Here is a 12,908-nt window from a genome sequence, read left to right as displayed (position 1 = left end):
TGAGCATGTATTTGTAATTGGCAGCCACACAACCACGCAGACTCATTCACACACATATGTATACACGTGCAAATGTACACACAGCCAGCCATACAGATGAAAACAAACAGAAAGCAATACTCACGTGAACACAAATAGCACATGTTCCATTCAGACTGATCAGAATGAAAGTCTGTTAGTGAAAAAATATTTATACATGTATACAGTATGGAATCCCTTCAGTTACTGCTCTTAAAGATGAAATCTATCCGTTAATGGATCCTTAAATTTCTTCTGTTCATGTTACTTGGACATATAAGCTCCAAGGCTAACAGCCCTTCTCCAATTGCCACTACTCAGATCAGTACATGTGTAAACGCACACACAGTCTTTCTCAGTAACTCATCTTAGACATGCAGTCTGCCCCATAGCTGAAGCCTGGTTCCCAGCTACCTCACAAAGAAATGAACATGCAAATGTGCTTGTCCAGTAGCTAGCTGCTCCCAGACTTACGACATTACGAGCACACAGTCCTTAGGCCCTCTTATCTCTCCAGTACCTGGATTGCACCTCTCCAGTAGCCATGTCCTCTCTATTTTTCCAGTGCTTGGCCCAGATTTATGGCTGCTCCCATATTTGGTTCCCAGCTCACTTACCCTACTCAAAGACTAATCCAGTTTGATGATTTCTGGTATTTACGCATTGACCTACTCATGCAACCAATGTGCCCATACTCTACTCTTTGGCATCCCAGAGAGACCCAGCCACATGCTGATGATTCTCCCAGGACAGTCTCCAGAGGAGCTCTGTTTCTCTGAGAAGGTTGTTGGGGTTATTATCCCCTCCTTACGCTTTCTTTGTTCTCGTCTGTGTTTTATCAGATAACCTCATATGTGGTAGAGCTTAAACAGCAGGTGCTAACTACTAGGTTAATATATTCAAGAATGTTACCCAAACTTTCACATTGCTTCCTTTTGATATTCACAAGCTCTTTCATTCCTGCAAATCTGGGGAATTTGGATAATTCTGCTATACATGCAGCCTATTTCAAGTGTCTTTTAGCATTTTAATATTGCAAAGACAAGCTCAGGTAAATGGTACATAGCTACTGCTGGCATGTTTGTTTGCAGAAAAGCCAGTCCCCAAACTAGAGGAGATAGGCTCCAGGGGTTGAACGCATTGTCTTCAAAAACCCGTGTATGACCTTTTGGGCTTTTTTAGAGATTAGAAGTAGGCCATGCAGAATTTGTCTTTACATGCTTATCTTTTTATCCCTCCAGCTTCAGAGTAGTATAAACAGTTTGATGTTCTCAGTGTTGATGGCTATCTTAGAACATGGAAATACCTGGATTGCTCCTTTTTACATATTACCATGTTCTGTCTTCCTTTTCTTTCTTTGTTTAGCTTACGTGTTTTCCCCCATCATCTGTTCTTCAGAATCAGAGAACTCTTTTTTCTTTTTTTTTTTTCCTTCTAATTCATTTTGAAGCTTCGGTTACCTCCTCTACTTTCAAGAGATCCTATGTTACTGAAGGATGTATTGTAGAATTGTAGTGCATAATTACACCTAGCCTTTTCCCCCTGACTCCCTTCCCCCTCAACCCTCTCTCCCCCTTTGCCTACCCCTTTCTTTTCCTCCTTTGTCTTTCCAGAGCTCCAGCTTTGCCTATGGAGATGACAATGATGCTGCAGCAGTGCAGAGCTGCCAGCAAGGAAAGGAATTGAAAGCGTCAGTGGAAGACACTGGACAGCACAAGAGCCCTTCATTAAAGAAGAGCCCAAAAGAAGGCAGAAAGGTGGATGGAGCAGTGGTGTCAGCAGTGGAGGAGGAAGAGGAGGCTGCTACAGACAGGATGCAGCAGAACAGACCTCAGTCACAGCAACCAAGCACAGGTCCAGCATCCAGGGCTGCTCATGGCAGCAGCACCTCCATTCCTTTCATTGACTGCAGTGATGTAGATAGCGAGTATGATCTCCTCAGAGAACAAATAACCCGGTCATATTCCCAAACAAATGACAATCATGAGGGTGATTTGACCAGTGGTGCCTATATTCACTATAGAGATGAAAATCTTAATAGAAGTAGATACAGGGATTCCTCCGCTTCTATAAAATCTTCCCAGTATCTCTCTGAAGAGTACCTTGATGATAACCCAGCTAATCTCTCCTTCTACACTGTGGGAAGCCCCAGGGTGCCAAGGCACAGCTCACTGGTTGATGAAATGTTTAGAGGGCCAGGGAGCCGTAGTCCACTGGCCACTCCTTTGCCTCCCAGTAGCAAAGGATCAAGCCCCAGCATGAGCCTGAGTAGAACTGGCTCTCAGGGTTATATCTCAGAAAACGGGCATGACAGCAGGACTAGGACTGCAGAGGAAGACAGCTATGCCAGCAGCTGCCATGGCTATGGCAGATATTCTCCAGGTTCTCAGCGGCCTCATGCACGAAAAATCCTAAATCTCTGCAATAAATCAGCTACAGACCCTTTTATCTTGAGCCAGATATCTTCAACCCCAGGGCAGGAGTATAGATCTGAGAGACATTGCAAAGGGGGTGGGATGGCCAAGATGTCTTCTCCAGAAGGCAAGATGATGGCCAATGGTATGCCAGCTGGGGGGCAATCAAAGCAGAGCCCAGTCATACAGTCACTGCATGCCAGTGGCATGATGGATCATATGGCTGCAATCCAGGTGATGGAAGGCTCCACCAGCAGTGGGACAGAATCTAGTGATTCTGACTCAGAAATCATTAACCCCTTCACTCACCCTCTGGTGTTTGGAAATCCTGTTGTGCTGAGTTCCTCTCCTATGCCAAGAAATAAGTACTCCTTTGGAAGCCTTCAGCTTGATGAGGAGGTAGAAGAGGATGTGTCTGTGGGCCTTAGTGATGAAGATGGTGTGCAGGTCTTCAGCTGCTAGGAAGCAGGGCGTTTGAGACCCGTGGATGCAGCAATTGCTCATTAGAGTGATGGCATCTTCTGGGGCTTGTGAGGAGTGGCTGGTATTAAACTCAGAGCTTGGGCTATTTTACATATTGTCCTTGTACTGACCAGCCAGATGAAGGAGATGCTGAAAATACAATAAGAAGGCTAAGTTTCAATTCATCTTAACAGTAATTTATCTGCTCTGAAGGGCAAGAGGGGAGGAAAATTATTACTGATTTAGGTACCTTTGTAAAACTCTATACGTTCATCTGTCGTTTGTACGAAGTCATGTTTTAGGTATATGTTGTAGCTTCTTTGACACTTGACTACTTATTTTTGCAAAATGAACAGAAATGTTGTCACATAGGTACGTTGTACTCTTTTGGATATCTAATACAATTATTTTTCTCTCTTGTTTAAGGAGAGCTACTTAAGAGTGCCTCAATAGAGTTAGGGGAAAAAAAATAAACTTACAGCCAAATACAGGCAGCTTGATACTCAAGACCAAGGCTTGCTGAAATCTTGAAAAATGCTGGCAAATCTTTTCATAGTAAGAATGTGTTTAGTCTGCTCATCTTCATAACCCATTTTATAATCTTAACTGATGAGCTGAGGAACAATGACTTCTATTGGCTTCTTATTTAGTGAATTCAACAGGTTGATTTGTTGATGGAGATTCTGAAACTCCAAACTCTTCTTTAAGCAGGATGGAGAGCAAGATGAAAGATAAAACTCAGGTGAATGAAAAAAACATAGATTGAATTGGCTCTAATTACAAGTGGTGTGAGTATTATTTGCAAGGCAATCCTTTCTATTCATTATCAGTGTGGTAGAAAGATTAATTGCAAGAGAGTAGGTTTGTATTTTTCCCCTTATTCTTTCAGTGGTATTATTCAGAGACATCAAAGTTCTGTTGTGGGTGATTTTTGGTGGGAGGTTCAAAGATGGTGGCTGTTGGGGGTTTTTTATTATTTCTTTTTTTTCTCTTTGATCATGAAAAATCTTCATCTGTACAGGACCCAATTAGTCTGTCATAGGCTATTCTTTTTAGTTTTGCCACCTCATAAATTTTTCATTCCCTGACACAGAGAATGGTGGGACTAACTGTGATTCAGGCTGATTGTTTTCAGTAGTGTGTATAGAGTAGCAAGATTCTGACACACATGCAGAAAGGCAGACTAATTACTTGTAAACTTCTTTTCACAAGCTATAAGTAATGAGAATTAGGCTGTATCCTAATAAAATGTGTTTCTAGTTTCTCCAAGATGACAAAGAAAATCAGAAGAAAGGTCTCCAATATGGAAAGTATCAAGCAGTTATTAGAGCTGGGAGACAAGATGTGCTCTTTAACACTAGCCTTACTTTTAACTTTCACTGATTTTTTTATATTTTCTTTTTGGGGTATGGGAGGAAAGGGAATTAAAGTTGAGAATGTTAAGTGATGAACAGCACTTACTGTACTGGAGGTCACTTGCTGTGATCTGCTTCATGCAGTACATGTGTACATGGATGGTGGATCCACCCACTGATGAACAAGCTACAGGACTTGAAGTGTAGACAATTTTTGAGATCATTTTTACAAATGTAATAAAATTTGAAGTCTTTTTAATTTTTCTAATGCCTTGGTCTATGCACATTTTAAGAGTTTAATCTGAGTGAGTGATATTTAAAAGGATGCATCAGTTTGCTTAGATATGCTTTACATTGTTGCAGTAAAATATGTCTGTGTAAATATGAGTTTTAATCTGCTCATCTGCTTTAAAGTGCTTGTTTTTAAAGATTAGATAATTCATTTTTTAAACTGGAATGATTTTAAAGCATCTCTTCAGACCGTGATGTTTTGGCCACGGTCCTTTCTTCCTGTAGTTAAAGGCATGACTCTAGAAGCAGGGAGATTGCCTATTAGGGGAAAGCTTGCTTGTATATTATTCTGAAAGAAGGTGATTTGTGTTGTGGATTTAGAATAGTGCTAAATAATTGCCTTGAACTTTGCAATATTTAAGAAGAGATGTAGATAGTTGAAGCTTATGTTAACAGATGGTATGAGCATGGGGAGTACATGCATGAGTCTCCTGTTGTTTTTTTGGGTTTTTTTTGTGCCTGTACAGCAGAAGAACCAGGAATTGTATTATACTACATATGTAGAGTAATAGCAGTCTGGACATATCCATTAATTGCTTTGTTAGCTAGTAAAAGTAAAGCTCAAGTAATGGGTTTCCACTGAAAGGATTTGCAATCTTGTTTCTGTCACTTCACTGAAAAGTGAATAGATTTCATAATGTTTGGATTTGAGTGAATATCAAATTTTCTAAGTGATGTTTACTATTTTGCATCCTTTCAAATACTGTTTTCTGGCCTATTTTTCTTCTCTAACATGTCTACAGAGGTAATGGATATATACAAGAGCAGACCTGCTACTAGCTGGAGTTAGCTTAGTTGCTGATAAAGTATCTCAACAGCTTTTTATTTTTTTCTTTTGAGTACTATTATCAAAAGATAAAATATAAGGATTTTTTAACAACTTTTTTCTCTCATCTTTTCAGTTTTCAGGCATTTTTTCAGTTTTAGATGTTTGCGGTTCGTTTTGACATGTGGAATTTTTCCATTTTGAAGGAATAAAGTTTGTAAATGACATAGGAAATCGTTTAGTTTAGGATTAAGCATTTTGCAGCATTCTTATATTGCTGAAGCTCAGTTTAATATTGGTAGACAAGCATTTAATTGAAAACAATCTGTGGGCCAAATACTTCCACCAGAGATGTGGTTGACCTCTTGGTGCTTGCCAAGAATGGTAAGCAAAAGAGCAATTTTACACTACAATTTCCATATAGGATCAGGTCCTTCAGAATGCATCTGGGAGTTTGTTTCTGTGGAACAAATACAGAGACCTTAGAGGTGAGAACAGAAACCTTTGGGGCAAGACTGGCGATGACATGGGGAAATTCTTGTGCTAGGTCACAAAATACAAATCAGAAGAGGAGCCTGTCAGTTCAAGTTAATCCTTGCAGGGATTGATTAATCTGCATACCCTAATCAATGGCACTGGTCTAAGTGCACCTGTGTCTCAACTGTTTGGAAGGTATTTGTTGGCCAAGCAAAAGATGTAATTCTCTCACCAATTACAGTAGATTTCAGCATGCAGCTGACTGGCACTGTTGATTCACATTTCCATATTTTTTGTTCGCAACAGTTAACTTCGTAATTCAGTACTCTGAGAGTGTCCAGATATCCTCAAACAGTTGCTGCAAATGAATCACAGCAAGATCTAGCAACTACTTCTTGTCTGAATGAGTTGTGCTGTACCATCCTTCTCCTGTTCTTCCAAAGAGCATGGAAGAAGCCTGTGGTTGGGCTGTCCAGACTGCTGAGCCAACTCTGTCCACAAGTTTGGATGAACATGGATGAACATAGTTGCAAAAGCAGCGTAGAGGTTTCTCACAAAATAACGTGCAGATGTGGATAGAAATTAATATATGCAACCCTGTTCTTTCTTTGCTATTCTAAGTACTTGACCACATTTAGCAATTTGCTACAGTGAATGAGAAAAGTCATGTCAGACAACTTTAAGTTTTCTCCATCCCACCAGCAGCTCAAATGTACTGTGTCCTCTTGGGTTCTTCTGGAGTTTCTTCTCCTGTCAGCCTTTCCTGGAATCTGGTTTACCTCCGTGACCTGGGATATAAAATTTGGAAATAAATTTCTAGATTTAGGAAAATTTAGTAGTGGCAAATTGATGGAGGAGACAGGATTTACGCAGGGTAGAGCTTTGAATAATTGTTATCTGTGTAGAACACTTTGCATTGTTTTGGGGTTAAGTCTGCATGCCCCAGCAAGAATATTCCTTGTGCATGGAGAGAAGGCTGTATTCTCTGAAGATGATCAATGCCTGCTGCTGCCACTGTCTCACATCACTCATAGCCTAACGTACAGCCCTTTAGCCATTGTAGTGCATGCTAAATATCAATTATACCAAATAAATACTGTAAGAGAATTTTCCACATATGAAAAATGCTATGTAACTGAAAATTGTTTTTGTTATGTCTGAATATATATTTCATGAGTTACATGGAGTTGAGATCAGTTGAAGTAGATGAGTTATCACAGTGAAAGAGTTGCATGTTAGTAATTTGAAAAATCAAATCAATCTACCAGTTTAAGAGTAAGGGGAAGGCAAAATTAGGTAGAATTTTCTAAAGCAGCAGCAGCAATGCTGAACATAATCATCAGAACCCAGTGAAGGGTGAAAAAACAATGTTTTGTGAATTAGTTCCCTAAATGGGGCTCATCTCATTAGCCTAGACTGTTTCAGAACCCATTTTTTTCCTCCCTGAATATTGGTGTTGCTGGGTTCAGTTTGCACAGATGTTTGTGGAACAGCTTTTATTAGTAGAAGCAGTGGTATTCATTCTAAGGAGTACCTTTCATGCCAGAAGTTCCTGTGTGGCCCACTTATCTGGATATGCAATTACTTGGTGGAGACTGGAAAAAGTCAAATGGAAAATGGGATAGACAGATCTAAAACCCATTTACAGCTTCTCTATTTCATTTAAAAGCAGAGATGTTTCAGATGGTCTTCTTCTGTCCCATAGTAAATATACACACTTGAAGAGTCTCCATAGACAACTTCTTGAGGATTTCAGGCGTAAGAAGACAAAGGGAAGGAGAAGAATAGGAAATATTTTACTTACACTTAAAATCTAGCCTTATTTATTTACGGTCCCCTTTGGCATAGCATGCTCCTTGGTATTCGTGACTTTAAGGTCCCAGTGATTTCTCAGGGTACTCAGAGAGCAGGAATTGTGTCAGTTCAACTAGTGAAACTGATTTTGAATATTGAAAACCAGTGATTCAGATCTCCTCAATATGATTTATATGCAATTATCTTGAAGCATGGCTATTTCTGGAGCGATTCTTCAGCACAAGAAAGATGTCTGGCCCTAAATCATGTCACACACCATGTTTGTTTAACTGGCCTCATTTGTCATAATGAGGCACTAGGCTGCTGTCAGAGGTGACTTTAGAATGGTATTTTAATTGCACCAATTTAACTTGTAATGACTAAACTAATGATGCAAGTTTTTCTCAACTTCCACATGCATGTGAAGTAGTTGCAGTTGGGTGTTACTTACCTTTGTGGGGTAAATGTGGATGCCAGAGATCCAGCTGGAAAGGGCAGTGAGCACGAGGGAAGGAGGATCTGTGTTCAGGCATGCATAGAGTGAGGGAAGCCAAAGTTCTTTTCAGTCTTTCAGTAATGTGTATCTCTCAGAGTGATGTAGTTTCTTCAGGCACTTCTGTGTATTTTAGCATATTTCTTTGCTCTCGATATACAGTCCTTTTCTCCATACCAAATAAGAAAGACCCTATGTATATGAAAGAAAACTGAATTTCTTGGAACAGTATATACACACCTTTCTTTGTTAGCTGCTGTCAAAGACAAGTGGTTAGGAGAACACTCCTTTTGTCAGAAACCCAGCAGATTGTGGCTCTCCTACTTGATGATGATGGTTTGGTTAGAGCTCTTCTGATTGATAGTGCCTGATGCAGAATGTTCCCATCGGGGGGTCCCAAAGGTTAGGCTGATGTGTAACTTCTCGTAAATGGGGATGGCATCTGGCTGGCTTCAGTCAAGCTACATCAGGGAAGATTTCTGCTGGTGCTGTTAGGTTCTAGAAAAAAAAGGAATACAAGTTCCAAGAAATAAAAGTGAGCAGAATCTTTCTTACTCCATTTCAGTAATTTCTCTGCTTGCTGAATTATGCCTAGACAAGGACACGTATGTTATTACTTCTAAGGGAAGCAGCTCATGTGCTGCGTGCAGATCCTGAACAAAACTGTCTTCTGTGTCATTCCCTACAGCTGGGCTGTTGAGCTGCCACTGATATTTAAAAATACTTAAAATAACTTTGCTTAAAAATCAAAGGCTCAATGTGAATAAAAAGCCTAGATTGGATGGCATGTTGCACTTCTTTAGAGTATTTTGTATTCTGTTCTGCTTCTGTGGTTATAGACACACATATATACTCATAGAGTATACACGCATACAGAGCACATAGAGTAAGCAAGATGCTTGTTTTCTGTTGTTTGTTATAAAAAGCAGTGAGCACTTTCTTTTAAATGCTGTGAAATTTGGGAAGCTTGTGTGCCTGGCTGAGCTGTGTAATCACAGGCATGTTTTCCACAAGCGTGAGTGTAAATAATGATATTATAACGATGAAGGAAGTAAAGATCTTAAATTTGCATGACATGAAAGTAAATACTTAGTTTGCTCTAGAATTATTCGTTTTAAGGTATAATTTAATTTATGATTTCTTGGTAAAGTTTTGGCCCCTGAGAACCATAAAAATCTAAAAGCTTTACTCATAGAAATTAACTCTTAAGTCCAGTAATGATATAGCTGTCAGTGGCTGAACAAAGAAAACTGGAGGAAAATGAATGTTTTCTAATTCGAGAGCTTTTCAGCTCGTTAAAATTAGATTAGATGCTTTCTTTAAGACGCTGCAAATCTTGTCTTGCAAGGAAAACGGTTTGCCTTTGATTTTTACAGCAAGATCAGAGGTAGGTCTGTGTTTAGCTCAGTGAGTGTTAGTGCTCATGCCTGTTGCTTTTCTGTGAGGCACTTCAAACCTTTGATTAGCTAAATTCCTTATTATTCCCCTTTCCTGCTAAGAAACTCACCTGAATCCACTAACAAAAGTTTGTAAGCTTGGCTGTGTTTCACCTATTTGGCCCTTTCCTGATTTCTGCGTGCACATGCATAGCTTTTTTTAAAAAGTAAGTCTCAATTGTCAGAATTAATTTTTAAAATTGAAAATGCTGGGGACTTCATTCTCATTTTTGTCATTTGTTTAATACCGTTTAAAGAGAAACATTTTTTGTTTCATTGTATGCACTGTTTTGTCAGCATGTACCTCTCTGGGAGAAAAAGCCTTTTCAATGTTCTGTCTTTATCCTCAAAGCATGGTGTATCTTCTGTTCCTTGCATTGTTTGGAGCACTGTCTCAATGTCCTTTTACTGCTGAAATACCTATTTGTACTGGGAGTACCTAATTCCTCTTATTACAGTGATCTTGTCTCATAGAGCACTCCTCATCTCAGAACTGGAGAAAACAACCCCTCCACCCCCAGGCTGTGAGTTTCATGTTGAGATGCAGAAGAGCAGAGGTGGGGGGGAAGAACGTCTGTTTTCCAGGGCATTACAGCTCCATTGAGCACGATTGTACTGCCTTTCATTTCTTAATGAAGGCTGCACCTAGTGATGGTTAACTTCATCTGCCATAGCTTGTAAGCAGGATCACTGCAAGTCATGGGGAGATGCCTTGTTGAAATGGACAGTATCTGTGGCTTAAGCTTACATGGGGGCTGAATGTATTATGATATTTTCAGTTTGATTGTAGCACCAGGTCGTGTTAATTTACAGACAAAGAAAAACAAACTAACCGTAACCCTGCGTACAGCAGGGGATCCTTCTATTCTTCACTCTTATTTCTGTCTGGAAGAATCAAGGCCAGACAAAGGACTGGTGCCACTGACACAGTTCTTCCCAGGCTGCAGCATTCACTCCTTGTTCTTAAGATCTGAGCATACCCTGATGTAGGCCTCCAGCAGCTACTGTCTGATTTCACACTCACCACTGTCTAATACTGCAGTACACCAGTAAAGCATGGACCTTTACCAACTGGGGAGGTTGCTGGCTACTAAAACAACACCAAGCTTAATGAGAATATAAGCATGTCAAGCCATTTAACTGTGTATGCATGGAATTAATTTTCTTTTTTCTTTTTTTTTAAAGTTTTACCTGTATTGAAGGCTTTTACTCATTCTGACTGGTATTTTGCTGTAAAACTATCCCTGATTTAATTGTTCTGTCCATTTGCTGGCTGATGCTTTGTCCTGTGTCTGAGGAAATTGGTTCGTTGAGGAGGCACATAATTCTCCCAAACCTCTCTCTGCCACTCCTGCTATGGGCACATGGCAGTTTTGAAGGTGTGAAGTCAGCAAACCCTTCACCTTGCCATGTTCCCTTTATGCCAGGTAGGGTTATTGGTTTTGTGTGACATCGCATCTCTTCCTGAGATATCTTTTTCTTTCCATTCCTGCTCAGTTTTTGTAGTACTGCATTAAGGGATGTTTACATGGATTTCTGATGGATGTGTAACTACTTTTCAAAATCTTTAATTCTAACAAACTGTATCCAGCACTCCTGCTTATTTTGTTTAACGGAGAAGAGAAGGACAGACTGAAGTACTGGTCCCCCAGGGAGCTGGGGAGAGAACAGTGGACACGCTTCTTAAACTCTTCTCCAATCTAAGGTACTCCAGTCATCAGCAAAACAAAACACATGGGAAAACTCTTGCCCATTCTTCTGGCACTCTCTGCCCCCCATGTCATTTTGAATTACGTGTCTTTCTCTGACCAACTGTAAGGTAGAAGCTAGAGGTAAGCAGCCACTGTGACAATGGAAAGTTAAGCTAGCCTCAACTGTGGCTAAAGTAGCAGCAGATTTGTCAGATGCTTTCTTATTGAGGAGCTTCTGTAAGTAATACATTCAGTAATGCAAGGGCAGAGGGGCACCAGGTTTCATTTACCAGATTAAAGTGTAGAAGAAACTCATCTGCCCTTAAAGCTGAGTAGTTAGGATTTGGATGTCACATCTCCCAATTTAAGTAGCTATGGAATAAGTCTAACAGGTATCCAGCAGCATGCCAGGTATTGAGAAAGGCACTATTTTAACACATCTACATTTCTAATGACCCGATAAACCTTGAGAAGTGTATAACCCTTACAATTGAATTTGAATGGGGCTGTAACTGTACAGAAAACTTTCCAGCAGAATTTCAGTCATTTTCAGTTATGGCTGATACTTCCATAACTGAATACTTTTCACTTGGTGGTGCTGCACAGAGAACACAAACAAAAACATCTTCACACTCCTGTAATTTTCGTTGCTGCTGAAGCAGAGTTTATAGAGATGGGAATTATTCCACTTGAAGTAGATGCAGAATGCTACATGGCATAAATTGGGTTACTCATCACTTTCAGGAAAAGGGGAATAAAGGAAGAAGGATATATTGGGCTCCATCTTCCTCAGAAAGAGATGAGCCTTCCCTTGTTAGGCTAAAGCCTCTAACTTGAGATTTTCGGTCTTTTTATGTTGTCTATATTGCCAGCATAGAGGCAGCACACAGTTTAGCACACCTACTGTTTGAATTGACGTGTGGGAGGGACTTTCTTCATCAGCTGAAAAGCAGTGATAATGAACATTTTTTTCCCCTGGTACTGGATATATTTTAAAGCAGCATAGCTCAGCTAGCCCAAGTCTCCTTGGGTGCCAAACTGCACACCAGTACCTTTGGCTTAATATCTGTGCATGATGGGAGCTTAGGCAAAGCAAATACTGCTGGTAGGATGAATTGCAGCCAGCCAGGCTGCGCTCTCCTCCTGGGTCTTAAAGCAAAGTTCTTAAATCCAGGAAAAGTATTTAAGCACTTGCTTAATTCCTGTCAACTTCACCAAGGATATCCTTTTAGTATGTTCTCAAGCCATCTGGAGATAAACATCCTTTTGTATCTGTCTTTTGGTTTGTGTGTATATAGAGCTAGCTGCATTATATTTAACAGATGGCCCCAAGTTGAAGGCTCAATCTAAATAAAAATGACTTGAAGTAAGAGCAAAGAGGATTCCATGTTACCAGCTGCAGACCTTTCAGGCCTCTAAGGTGCTGAGTGGTCCCATTTCTTATCTGACAACTGACATGCTAATAATTTACTGTCAATCAAGGAACTCTTGTGGGTAAAATGGGAGGAATTTCAGTACCTTGTAAGTAAGATTGGTCTTCCCTTTGCTTCTGTTTGTATTCTGCAGAATGTAGTTGCTGAGTAGAGCATGTATGGATATACTGGATATACTCTTCTGTGGCAGGAGGTCAGATGAAACAAGGAGAAGACGACCATTTGGTTAATGTAGATTATTTGTTCCTCGTCTCCATAGAGAAGAGAAAATCACTATG

The 12,908-nt window shown here is 40.1% G+C and overlaps 1 protein-coding gene and 1 long non-coding RNA gene across 9 annotated transcripts in view; one reads left to right on the top strand and one right to left on the bottom strand.

Moving 5' to 3' along the window:
• The window catches only part of LOC128071612 (uncharacterized), a 679,004-nt gene that overhangs the window by 455,990 nt on the left and 210,106 nt on the right, over nucleotides 1-12,908 (bottom strand). The gene's annotated exons all lie outside the window — the stretch shown is intronic.
• Nucleotides 1-12,908, top strand: part of FARP1 (FERM, ARH/RhoGEF and pleckstrin domain protein 1) — a 202,393-nt gene that overhangs the window by 158,635 nt on the left and 30,850 nt on the right. For all 8 annotated transcript variants that reach the window (XM_052705860.1, XM_052705858.1, XM_052705857.1 and 5 more), the window contains one exon: nucleotides 1,632-1,872. In XM_052705860.1, coding sequence (XP_052561820.1) covers nucleotides 1,632-1,872 — 241 coding nt within the window. The remainder of the gene's footprint in view (nucleotides 1-1,631; nucleotides 1,873-12,908) is intronic.

Source organism: Tympanuchus pallidicinctus, unplaced genomic scaffold, assembly GCF_026119805.1.
Source record: "Tympanuchus pallidicinctus isolate F22 unplaced genomic scaffold, pur_lepc_1.0 scaffold6, whole genome shotgun sequence".
Taxonomy (NCBI): Eukaryota; Metazoa; Chordata; class Aves; order Galliformes; family Phasianidae; genus Tympanuchus; species Tympanuchus pallidicinctus.
This window is presented reverse-complemented; position numbering and strand designations above follow the sequence as displayed.